The sequence below is a fragment of the Erythrolamprus reginae genome, chromosome 6 (assembly GCF_031021105.1).
Source record: "Erythrolamprus reginae isolate rEryReg1 chromosome 6, rEryReg1.hap1, whole genome shotgun sequence".
NCBI classification, from domain to species: Eukaryota; Metazoa; Chordata; class Lepidosauria; order Squamata; family Dipsadidae; genus Erythrolamprus; species Erythrolamprus reginae.
Window position 1 is genome coordinate 52,178,831 of NC_091955.1, and position 14,113 is coordinate 52,192,943.

Genomic DNA, 14,113 nt, shown 5'->3' on the forward strand with positions numbered 1-14,113 from the left:
CCCACCACTAATAGAGTCTAATGGGAAAAACTGTAATGATGAAGCCATTAAGGCCAACCTCTTCAACACATTCTTCAATTCAGTCTTTGTAAACAGCAATGGTTCAAGCCCCATATTTTCAAGTTGTTACAAATTGTTACTATTTTACAGAAGATACTGTTGAAAAAGCACTACACAATCAAAAACCACCTCTACCCATTGGCCCTGATGAATTATGTGCCTTCTTAAAAAAGCTTTCCACTGCCATAACAGAACCTCTATACATCATCTATGAAATATCTTTCAAAACCAGTTCCTTGCCCAATCTAGAGTTATTAGCCATGGTCATTCCTATCTTCAAAAAGGGAGATCCCATCCTACTTGAAAATTACAGATCAATCTCACTGTGTTGCATCACCTGCAAAATCCTGGAATCAATCATAAACCAATCCATTACTCTCCATTTAGAGACAAACAATCTACTCTCTAACTTGCAGTTTGGTTTCAGAAAAAAAAATTGTCCTGTAATCTACAACTCTTCCCCTGCAAAAACATATCAACTACACAAGAGACACAATTTACATAGATTTCTACAAAGGCTTTGATTTAGTGGTGAATGATAAACTATTGTTCAACTAAACTCTTACAGCATTTCTGGACCCCTGCCTAAGTCAATAACTGAGTTCCTGTCAAATAGTTAAAATAGAGAGTGCCTTATCAAACTCTGTGCCAGTTAACAGTGATGTGCCCCAATGCAGCATTTTAGGACCCACACTCTTTATATTTTACATAAATGACCTTTGTGATCACATTATAATTAACTGTGTAGTCTTCACTGATGATGTAAAACTATTCAATACCACCGACAATACTGTTACCCTACAAAACGACCTTGACTATGTTTCAGAATAGTCAAACAATTGGCAACTCCAAATTTTAACCAACAAATGTTCTGTCTTACACTTTGGCAAAATAAATAAATAAATAAATCAGAACACCAAATACAAGCTGAGCAGATAAGACAAGTAGATGACTCTCACTGTGGCATCTCAAATGACCTAAGCACCAGAACTCACTGTAGAAACATTGCCAAAAGGCCATTAAGAGTTCTCAAGCTAATCTTGCATAGCATCTTCTCCAGTAATATTGTATTGCAACTAGGGTATACAACACCTTTGCTAGACCAATTCTTTAATACAACTCGTCTGCCTGGAATTTGCAGTATATGTTGGACATTAACATAATTGAGCAAGTCCAGAGATATTTCACAAGAAGAGTATTTCACTCCCTTGCTCATAATAAAATACTTTAGGCCACCAGGCTTGAATTTTAGGCTTCTAGAACTACACTGTCTACAGTCCAACCTAAACATAGCACACAAAATTATTCACTACAATGTTCAGCTTCAACAGCAATAATACAAGAGCATACAATAGATACAAACTCAAGATAAACCACTCCAAACTCGTTTGCAGAAAATATGACTTCAGTAATAGAGCGGTCAATGCCTGGAATGCACGGCTCTGTGGTTTCTTCCCCAAACCCCCCAAATTTTAACCTTACACTATCTACTGTTGACCTCATCTCATTCCTAAGAGGTCTGTAAGGGGCGTGCATAAGCGCACCAGCATGCCTAACATACCTGTCCTACTGTCTCCATTTCCCCCTGTACCCATTTACTATGTTCATATCTATTTTATACTATACCTGTATCTTGTACATTGACAAATACCTATCTATTCTATCTATCTATCTATCTATCTATCTATCTATCTATCTATCTATCTATCTATCTATCTATCCCTCCATCCCTCCATCCCTCCATCCCTCCATCCCTCCATCCATCCATCTATCTATCTATCTATCTATCTATCTATCTATCTATCTATCATCTATCTGTGTAACCATACAAATTGCTTGACAGGTAAATTTTAGCCATTTTCAGTATCTTTATTTTTAAAATGTGATATTAGTTTGATAGACATCCGTATTTTCATTAGATCAATCAGTATTCCTGTGCTTTTTCATCATCATGCTATTTTATTTCAGATATCAGAATCAATTATGCTATATTCTTGTATCAATTTATATGAGCATGAACTCTATTTAACCCAATTGAACTGATTTCCATGTTGACTCAAATAAATTTGTATTGTTAATTAAGACAATACAGATGCACAGTTAGAAGCATGTATGGCTGTCTCAAAACATTTTTAAACTACCTTATACATATATTGTTTGTGAAGAGTATATGGCTACATTTTGTTCTTTTGTATTTACTTTCCAGATTTGAACAATTTGTAATTCTTGTTGCAAAGTGTAAATGTAGTGAACTGTGGGAGAGATATATTGTACTACAAGCATATGATTCAGGGTTAATAACATTAGCCTTTTGAATAATATCGCCCAATAGGATATGTAAACTGCTATTTGAAATAACACAGAACCGGGAGAAAGCAACTTAGAACTATGATGTGTAACCAGAGACTCTTCTTGTAAGTCCTAATGAAACCTTACTTATAGTAAAATATGTAATATATGTTGGAAATGAATATAATGTTGTGGTGACAACAGCAAATTCACATCAATGAAATTTTGCATTAAAAGAAGACAAAAATACAAGATATGCAAAACATACATTAGGGCAGGATATGGTCCTTTGAATGTTATTCTCAATGCTCGTACCAGCCGCAACCGTCATCTGAAAAAGTGTGCAACAAAAAGTATATTGAATTCAAAAGTTTTATTTGTAAAACAACACATATATTAAACATTTAAAATATATGTCTTTGATTTGACACAATTGTAACTTTTAACTTATTAGATGTCACAGTTTAGAATATCTCTAATCTTAAACATAATTCTAGAAAGTAAAATAATTATTGAATATTGGTTAAAATACAGTGAATCATAGCTAACTATATATAAATAAATAATAATGGAGGTCATGCATATAATTTGAATATCCTCAGTTTACAGGTAGCAAATTTTTCTGTTGAATGGTATGAATTTATGGAGTAGATCTGTTTTAGGTCTATTGAAATGAAATGATAATATTGTGTTTATACAGAGATTCTGTTTAATTCAATGAAGTTTCCACAAGAGAAATCATGTCTCGCTTGTGTCTCACATTTTTATCACAATATCTTGGTATTTACACTTGGAAAATTCAGAAAGTGTTACTTGTTTCACATTTTTATAAATATTATGGATGTAGCTTTACAAATAGATTTTACCCAAACTTGTTACACTTGTTTTATTAGATAAGCTATATCTTTTAATCATCTGTTACACACAGGTACACACACATAGGGGGGAAGGGGGGAAGGAGGGAGAGAGAGAGAATATTAGAGAGTGAAAATTTTTATCATTTCTTGCCAATACCACGTAATGCAATATATGTTGATATTTTGCTAGTCATGCAGCTATCTTCTTCCAAATAGGTCTATAACTGACCTTGGCAAAACATCATATTTTGTCTATATTTAATGGTGTAGAATATCCACAACCAGTTTTTAACTTATTGCTGTAATTCTGTCATATATTTATTTAATTTGACTTCTATGCCGCCCAATCCCAAAGGAGTCTGCAGAGAGGGGCGGCATACACATCTAATAAATAATAATAATAATAATAATAATAATAATAATAATAATATATAGTGAGTAGCAATTGGTTGAGGGCATTCTATTCTATTTCATTGAACAAAAGGATATGGTATTTTTACTAAGGTCATTTTTAGTTGTGGTCTGAAGAAACTAGGAATATGACTGGAAAAAGATCAACATATATACATTGTTTCACCTGAAAGTCATTTCACCAATTGATAAATTATTTCACCATTCTAAACACCATATAAAAGTAATAGTTTATATTATGCATTCTCTGGTCTGTAAGATATATATTGGCAAATCACAATCATTGTTTTTATTTGATATGAGTAGGGCATTTCTGTTATCTTATAGCTTTTGTTCTCACATATTTTTAAATGTTCTGGAGTTGCTTTTTCTGTCAAAGTTAAATTGTGTGTGGCATTAAATTCAAATGTTTTGGTACAGCTATTTCCAACTGTTTGCAAATATTTATAAACATAGGCAGGAAACCAGATGAATTCACTCTATTTTGATATCTTGTATCCTCAGGAAAGTTTCCATCACAAAAAGTGTCTCTGTAGAGCATTCAAAATGTTCTAAACTTTTAGGTTCAAAAAAATATTCCGGATTTCGCAGAAGATCTTATTACAGGGGAAATAACAAAAGAAAAGAACAGCATTTGCCTTTTCCCCCCTTTAAAACTGTAGGACTAAAACAAAGGTATTTCCATTAAAATGGGAGCAGGCAACTGGTGGGATGCAGGCTAAAAGTTAAGAGTTGGTTTCAGCTATTATACATATTGGTGGTTACTGCTTACTACTTATCTGCTTACTAATTTAAAAACTTAACTTTTGTTTTCATTTATACCTGTAGCAAATATTTTTTATATGTTACTTTATTTTTTTCCCTTTTGTGTTCTATGCTTCAAAATTGTGAGATATTAAAAGTACAAGTTTTAGGCAGCTAGATCAGGAGGAACTTTGGAGGCTATAAAAATGGATTTAAAGGCTTCATTAAGTCCTGGAATTTCAGGTTGACAACCTTGAGTTCAAAGGAAATTTGGGACCAGAGGAGGAAGAATTACTAATACCAGAGATTTTGACATTAGTGTCAGATGGTATGAGGCACTATAATCTATTATCTATATGATTTTATAGGGCAAAGCTCAAATCAGTATCAGTGGCTTACCACATTACGCCTAGAACAACATCCTGAGTTCCAAATTCTGAATCTCTGTATCCTAGTAACTAGACACAGTGAACATATTTGACTTCCCATGTGGCATACAGTCATTTCTCTGCTCCAGCCTTGGCACTCAACTTTATCCAGGCTTCCATTAATAGTGCTTAAAATAAAACCTTGGTACAGATGATAACCCAGAGCCCTAAAGGCTCTTCAAGGCACAGAGCCACAGCTATCAATGCCTCCTTTCCACCACCCAGGGAGTAAAGACAGGTTGACAGCTTCAATTAAAGAAAGATATGGCACCAGTGCTGCAGCTTCAGTGAGATCACAAAGTGATTGCAAGGAGACCATTTTGACAACATGGTGATCATGTAACTGATTCTGTGAAGGTCTATCTCAGCAAAATGGCTACATTTATACTGTCATTGCTTCACTTTTTTGGTATTGCGTCTTTTCAAGAGAAGCCCTTCATGATTACTGAAAGCTGAACAGATTTTATTCACATCATAATTTAAAGTGGATGTTTTCCCTATATCAAGTTACCCTGTAAATTCACTGGTACTATTATTGGAAGCATTGATTCCTTTATAACCAGTGATGGGCTACGAGACGGAACGCTAAATTGCGCTCGCCGCCACGGTTCGTATGTTCTTGAGGGACCAGCGCTATTTTGCTGCTGCACCTGTGGAGGTAGCAAAATTGTACCCGTGTTTCGGCGAGGTTTTATCTGCGGCCCCTCCACAGGTGCAGCAGCAAAATCGCGCTGGTCCCGCAAGAACTTACGAGCTGCAACGGTGAATGCAATTTAGCATTCCGGCTCGTAGCCCACCGCTGTTTATAACACACAATCTTATTTATTATTTATTATTATTTAATAGTACTAAAATTGCAACTGGTATTTTAATTGTTGATCTAATAGTTCATATCCAAGCACCATTTCAGACATATAAAAAAATAATAGTGATTCTGTGATCAAGAAAGCAGAAAACAATTGATTGGTGCTCACAATTGATACTATGTTTTGGAATAATTTAAATTGGCCTGTTTTTTTTTAAGTAATGATGTCAAAGAAGTCCAAATCTCAATTACGTACAAAGCGATTTTCAATACTTCTAATACAATACAATACTTTATGTAGTACTAGTATGCCTCTTTCATCAGTGCAACTTTAGGAAAGAACAACTTTAAGAAAGAGATTATATTTGCAGTAGAAAATCCAGTTTCCTTAAATTGTCCATTCATTACATCTACTCTTTCCAGTAAACTAAATAATCAAGGTGACTATCAGAAGTAAAAGAAAACTAATCAAACAATTTATAATACATAAAAATATCAAACATCACAATACAAGTCAAAAGATTTGTTTGTAAAGTTAGTACTGTAGTTAAAAAGCCATCCTTCACATTTAATTTACAAGACTCAATGGCTGCTGCCCTTTATACTATCTAATTTACTTATTTACCAGACTTATATGCTATTCTGATCACTGACAACCCTGTAAACCAGATTAAATAAAACAAAGTTATAACATGAAAACCAACATACATCTACACACACAATGGGAGTATTAATTAAGATGTACAGTATATTCCAATGGCAGAATTAACTCTATAAAAATTCCCAACTCCAAAAGTTTATTGAAATATCCAAGTTCTAATGGACTTCCTAAAAACCCAAAAGGCCTTCAGATTTCTAGGAAATGCTGCTCCATAGAAGGAATGGGAGAAGAATTGAAAAGATTTATTCCTAAAATCCAAGTTAGTGACATCCATAAAGATAAGGGATATGGAAAAAAAGCTTACATTAGCAGAATTTACTGTGTAGGCACATACATTTTGGATTAGGCAATCTTAAACACATCCAGGTAATTTGGGACATGTAAGGCTTTTAAATCAGCAGCCTAAAGTCAACTAGAAATAAATGCACCTCAGAGTAGATAGACAAATCAAAATCTGACTATAATTGCTTGAACTGTTACATCTAGGATTAGAGTAATACATAGGGTTTTTAGCTATACAGTGATACCTCGTCTTACAAACCCCTCGTCATACAAACTTTTAGAGATACAAACCTGGGGTTTAAGATTTTTTTGCCTCTTCTTCCAAACTATTTTCACCTTTCAAACCCAAGCCACCGCCACTGGGATGCCCCACCTCCGGACTTCTGTTGCAAGTGAAGCACTTGTTTTTGCGCTACTGGGATTCCCCTGAGGCTCCCCTCCATGGGAAACACTACCTCTGGACTTCCGTGTTTTTGCGATGATGCAGGGGAATCACAGCAGCACAAAAATGGGCACTTCGCTGGCAACGGAAGTCCGGAGGTGGGGTTCCCCATGGAGGGGAGCCTCAGGGGAATCCCAGCAGTGCAAAAACAGGCAGTTTGACTGGCACAAGGGGTGAGTTTTGGCCTTGCATGCATTAATCGCTTTTCCATTGATTCCTATGGGAAACATTGTTTCATTTTACAAACCTTTCACCTTACAAACCTCGTCCCGGAACCAATTAAGTTCATAAGATGAGGTATCACTGTATTTTTTAAAATGTATTAGATTTGTACTGTACACTGTGTTTTTATACTAACTCTGTGAGCTTCCCCGAGTTTTTGGAGAAGGGCAGCATACAAATCAAATTAATAATAATAATAATAATAATAATAATAATAATAATAATAATAATAATAATAAGTTGTAGCTTCACATGTTCTCTGCACCAGGAGACTATTTTCTTCATTTGGCTCCTATTAGCAAGTGAAGGCTTTTCTTTTTAAACCACCATTTTTTTCTCTAAAGCTTAAGTTAACTTATTGATTGCTAATATGGCATCCGCTTTGCTTTTCAGATGTTGCTTTTAATTTGAAAAATGGTTTATTTGTAGATTCTTGTTAAGTTTATACTTATTTTTACATTTTAAAAATACCTCCTTTTTTGTGGGGAAAAAGGAATTATAATTTTACAGAAATAAAAATAAACATGACTCATTATGTATTCTATTTTCTTAATTAATATGTTAAAAATTTGAACATGAAGTTGCATTTATATGTTCTTTATATAATGTTCAGAATTGCCCTTCATCTGATGAATTATACCACCATTTTTTTTAGTTCCATCAAAGTTGTTTTGATGATGTCATCTTATCTAAAACGTTCACCTTGTTCTACTGGCATTGATCTTTTGTAATTAAAGGTATTAAATCAAACATACTGTTTTTGTTGACTCCACAAAAATAAATCACTAATGGATTCAGCTTTTGGGTTTGTTCCTATCACACTCAACCAGCTAATTTCACTTTATAATCAATCAATATCCTGAAACCATTTACTAGGGAGGAATGCCACGAGATTACTCACAAAAGGCTGTGGCCATATTCCTGTGCACATAACTTTAGAATGATTTCACTATCATACTATTAGTGCCCATAACCTTTGCTCCTTCACTTCTATCATATTCTATTTATTTATTATTTATTTATTTTTTCAGGTACATATTGGTAGTATACAAAGAAATAACACTATTTATATACATGATATTGGTACTAATAAATGAGAAACTTAGGACAGGGACGGTAGGCACGCTGGTGCATTTATGCACACCCCTTACTGACCTCTTAGGAATTGGGTTAGTTCAACAAGGGTAAAGTTTGGAGGGGTTGGTGATGAGTCCTGTAGTGAGTTCCATGCATTAACAACTCGGTTGCTGAAGTCATATTTTCTACAGTCGAGTTTGGAGCGGTTTATTTTGAGTTTGTAGCTGTTATGTGCTTGTGTATTGTTGTGGTTGAAACTGAAATAGTCGTTGACAGGAAGGATGTAGTAGCGGATGATTTTATGAGCTATGCTTAGGTCGTGTTTAAGATGACGAAGCTCCAAGCTTTCAAGGATTTCAAGTCTGGCTGGCATGGTATAATGTTGCGAGTAAGGAGTGGAAGACTCTTCTTATAAAGTATCTCTGGACGCTTTCTAATTATTTCGGTCCAAAATGCGGTGTGGGTTCCAAACAGATGAGCTGTACTCAAGGATTGGTCTGGCAAAAGTTTTGTATGCTTTGGTTAGTAGGGTAATATTACAGGCAAAGAAGTTATATGGGATTAGGTTAACAATTCTTGAAGCCTTTTTTGCAATGTTGTTATAATGAGCTTTGGCACTTAGGTAATTTGGTAATTTTTGGAGGGTAGCTGTGTTGTCAGAGGTTTTGAAGAGTTTTATATTATTTTTCCCTTGATAATAATTTTCACATAAAGATTAATAGTTAAAATTAATAGTTTGTATTTTGAATTGATTATTCCGTAGAATACCTATTCATAAAGTACACACACACACACACACTGATGTCAGTGGCAGCTAAACTCATGGTTAACTTAAATAATAATTAGTTCAGAAGAAAGACTTTAAAAAACACTTCATCTATCACATGGGTGTCAAACTTGCAGAATCACATTGCTGTCACATGACGTTTCATGATATTTTTCCCATTCGCAGAGCTAGGGTGGGTGATGGAATCTTAAAGAAAGTGGTTGATTGTTATTTGATTATTTGACCACTATACAGTATAATTATCTTTTTTTATTTATAATTAAATACATTTATGAATATATTGGATGTTAATAATTAATATTTTTGATCTGATGGACTACACTTAAAATTCTCAAATACATATTGGTATTTTTAGAGGGAATGGTTGAAATGAGTTAATCTTAGGAAATTTGGGAGTTTGAATGATTAATGTTTATTTAACAATATAGATGATGAAAATTAATATTGTTATTGATAATGAATACGTTTTTTCTTTAAGAATTTAAACCTAATATAGTTATCTAAAAGTAAATAATTATATAATTGATAACTTTGAGAAAATACTATTATATGATATTATGCTCTTCTCTGCTCTGCTCTGCTCTGCTATACTATACAATACAATACAGTGGTACCTCGTCATACGAACCCCTCGTCATACGAACTTTTCGTGATACAAACCTGGGGTTTGTATTTTTTTTAATTTTTTTGCCTCTTCTTACGAACTTTTTTCGCCTTACAAACCCGCTGCTGGAATGCCCTGCCTCCAGACTTCCGTTGCAAGCAAAGCGCCCGTTTTTGCGCTGGTGAGATTCCCCTGAGGCTCCCCTCCATGGGAAATCCCACCTCTTGACTTCTGCGTTTTTGCGATGCTATAGGAAAATCCCAGGAGGGGAATCCCAGGATTGCAAAAACGGGTGCTCCACTGGGCACTGCCGCCCAGCTGTCACCTTCTGAAACAGCGGGGCGCTTCTCGGCGTTCTCCCGAATGCCAAACCTGAAAAGTTCGGCAAAAGTTCGATGTTTTTGATGTTAGGTAACCATTTTAGGTCTTGAGATATGATAGAACCTAGAAATTTGAAGGTCTCTACTGTTGATACTGTGTTGTCTAGTATTGTGAGAAGTGGAAGGATGGAAGGGTTTCTCCTAAAGTCTACCACCATTTCTACGGTTTTGAGTGTGTTCAGTTCTAGGTTGTTCCGGTCACACCACAAGGATAGTTGTTCAACCTCTTGTCTGTATGTGGATTCATCATCAGAGGGAAACAATCACAATCAGTAATGGATGAAATGACTTAGATTTGGAATTTAGAATGATTAATAGTTGATGAGAATTAATATTGACATTGATTAATTTTATTAAAGAATCAAATTAAACATATGTATTTAAAAGTAATTAACTATATAATGAAGTTATAATTTTGGGAAAATATAATTATATTATAGATTGGTACAAATTGGATTTGTGGAAATTAAGTTGAAATGTTATATCTGAAGCATTAGAGGGGAAGACACAGTATAAGGAACAATGAATTTATTTAAGTTTTGAAATTGGAAAAACATCTGCATTCTCCTGTATTGTAAAAGAAGTTAGTTTCATATAAGATATAAAATATTTAATATGTATTGACACTTCATTTCTGAAATTAAGTAATTGCAGAATTTTTAGGGGCATTCAGTTATGAGAAGATGGGTTATTAAGCAAGAGAGCATAACTAGAAGAGGAATTAAATAATATAATTAAAAATTAATTGGAGAATGAAACAATCTGTGTAAACTGGGTGACAAAATTAGATAAAGGAGGCAGCATGAGATAAGGATATATACCGAGAGTAACAGATATGAAATTAAGTAGTATTAATGATATTTAGATGATATATGTTTACTAAATTGACCTATATAATGTATGTATTTTTTTTAGTGGGGAGAAAAATAATAAGAAAAATCTTTGTAATTTAAACTATCCACTCAGGGAAGGATTTAGAGGATGTAAGAGGAAGTAGGAAATAATAAGCATAAAAGGAAAGACTTAATGAACTCATAAAAGGAAAGACTTAATGAACTCAATCTGTATAGTCTGGAGGACAGAAGGGAAAGGGGGGACATGATCAAAACATTTAAATATGTTAAAGGGTTAAATAAGGTTCAGGAGGGAAGTGTTTTTAATAGGAAAGTGAACACAAGAACAAGGGGACACAATCTGAGGTTAGTTGGGGGAAAGAAGCAATGTGAGAAAATATTTTACTGAAAGAGTTGTAGATGCTTGGAACAAACTTCCAGCAGACGTGGTTGGTAAATCCACAGTAACTGAATTTAAACATGCCTGGGATAAATATATATCCATCCTAAGATAAAATACAGGAAATAGTATAAGGGCAGACTAAATGGACCATGAGGTCTTTTTCTGCTGTCAATCTTCTATGTTTCTATTTTCTAAGGAGAGAAAGGAGAAAGAGTAAAAGGGGAGGTAGAGAAGGAGGAAGGCAGGAGAGTAGAAGGAGAGAAGCAAGAAGGGGGAGGAGATGGTAGTGGGAAAGGGGTGAGAGAAAGGGTAAGAAAATAGGTACTAGAAGTGGAATAGCCACCTGAGGTAGAAAGAGGGAAGTGGAAAAAGGGAAGATTGAGATGGATTGAATAATAAAATTAAAATTGGAATGTAATTTATTTATTTATTAGATTTGTATGCTGCCCCTCTCCAAAGACTCAGGGCAGCATACAAATTAGGTTATTGTACTACCAAATCTCAGAGAGAGAGAGAGAGAGATGTTTTCAAGAACCACTGAAAGGTGCTAGGTTCATGGGCCTTTAGGCTTAGAGGTAAGATCTGTAAATAGGCAACATTGTCATGCTTGATTCTAAGAATTCTAAGAATTAGATTACAGTAGATTAGAGAATCCAAGCACCTGAAAATTCAAGGACTGGACAGGAATGCTTGTGGCCAGAGATTACTCTTCTTGCAAGTAATAAATTCATTCAGAAATAATATTTTATTCCTGTATGGTCACTAGTGTCTTATAGTTGGGCCAGTGTGAATCTTTGTAGAGAAAAAATATACAAGCATTCAGCTGAGAACTGACCAACGTTGGAAAATCCAATATCCTGCTGCTTAGTAAATGCCTCCCTGTAACCAGCTCACTGATGTGTTGAATTACAGTCCTTTACCCACAGTGCGACATCATACGCCTAGTTTTAGTTCTTTGATTCCTGACCTTTTAAACATTCTTATGGTGTTGCCTTTGCTCTTTTGACTCTGGCATTGGATGATTACTGCCATGGAAAATGACTCAGACTATTTTGCCTCTGATTGCTGCCCTGAACAACCCTCAAACATAACAATAACCCCCTCTTCTTCTCACTTTTTAAAAAATAAATTCACACTTTTAAAATAAAAAGGCTTTTAAAAAGAAATTTGTCAGAAATAAGAATGTATTTATTGGAATCCTCAACATCAGTCCTGTAAAGAAACAGGTTATTTTGGAGAGCTTCCAGGAAACCATCAGCAATTATGCCAACATAAAAAAATTAATTTGTGAAAGGATATTCTGCATTAAATAGGAAATGTTATTACACAAAATTCTTTTAAAAAAAAATGGAATTTTCACTTCTGAGTTTCAGAACAAATCTTTTTTGAAAAAGGTAAAGAAAATTATAACATGGAACTTGTTTAATATAATTTGGGTTGAATACAGAGACATTTTCAAATTATTAGTTTAGTGCTCTGTGCAGGGAACTTATGATAGTAACAATCTATATTATTACACAGCCTGCAAAAGCAGAATACCCTTCTCAAGAGGCCAGTTCAGAGGTGGGTTCCTCCTGATCCAGACCGGTTCTATGGAACCAATAATAACTTGGCAGCCTGGGTCGCTGGAACTGGCAGTGACCAAGGCCTGCCATGCCCCTGAACTGGTTCTCTTGGTAGCACCATAGGCGCCGCCATCTTGTTTTTTGGCACTGCACCTGCATGGGGCGTCAGGAAGCAAACTGGCAGCAAGAAAAATCAGAACCCACCCCTGGGCCAGTTGTGTAGATATCTCTATGGGGGGAAAATCCTTCCTTTGCAAATGGAAAACAAATGCTGATGGCTTCATTTAGAGGGAAATCTCACAATATGATTACAATAAGATACAAATATTCTAATTTTTCTTTTTCTCCGTTTAACTATATATATAGCCAAGAACTGAGAAGAAAGCACAGAGGCTGGATTGTGAATTGTTATCCCATCATCTATAAAAATAACTCTACCGTATATGTTTGTTTTCTAAGTGAAAGGCTGAGTTTCCTTTTTTACTGTCTCCCTCCTCTGGGGCTCCTTCTCCAATTTACTAATGGAAGAATGGCATTGTAAATCTATTTTACTTTTTATTTTACTTTTAAGCAACTGAAATTTGTAAGAGATATGTCAGTTTCCCTTCCAGCTCCTGACAAGAAAAATCTTTTTTCTTCAACTGCCTTGATTAGTTCTTGGCAAGATTTTCAGAACTGGTTTGCCACTGTCCTATGTCCCATTCCTATGACTGGGTCAAAGTCACCCAAGCTGCCTTAGTTCTTTTTCAAAATGTTTTCTTTTTAATCTATGTATTAGATATAGTGGTTTTTATTTAGCCATTATCTCCAAAAAGGGCCTATGGCAGTAATGGTGAACCTATGGCTTGGGTGTCACACAGGTGGCACGCAGAGCCATATCTGCCGGCATGCAAGAACATTGCCCTAGCTCAGCTCCAGCACGTAATCTATCCCACTTTTTTCCAATTTGTAGAGTAGTAGGTTGTGGTCTACTTTATCAAAAGCTTTACTAAAGTCCAAGTATATTAGGCCTATTGCATTATACTGGTCTACTGATTTGGTTATTGTTGTGGTTGGCGCTGGCCCAGCTCCTCCCCCAAGGAATGTGGAGGTGGATGCAGGGGAAACATCAACATGTCATAGGCCTGTTTTATTGCCGACAGAGTCAGGTAGTGCAGTTTCCTCAGACGAAGAAGAAGGTGGGGGTGACTTGGAAGAGGGGAGCTTGGCACACAGCCAATCTCCATTATCTTCAGTTGATTCAGATGAGGAAGTGTTAGACCC

General features: G+C 35.2%; 1 protein-coding gene across 1 annotated transcript in view; it reads right to left on the reverse strand.

Moving 5' to 3' along the window:
- The window catches only part of PPFIA2 (PTPRF interacting protein alpha 2), a 241,848-nt gene that overhangs the window by 128,306 nt on the left and 99,429 nt on the right, over positions 1 to 14,113 (reverse strand). The window contains exon 3 of the mRNA XM_070755768.1: positions 2,618 to 2,680. Coding sequence (XP_070611869.1) covers positions 2,618 to 2,680 — 63 coding nt within the window. The remainder of the gene's footprint in view (positions 1 to 2,617; positions 2,681 to 14,113) is intronic.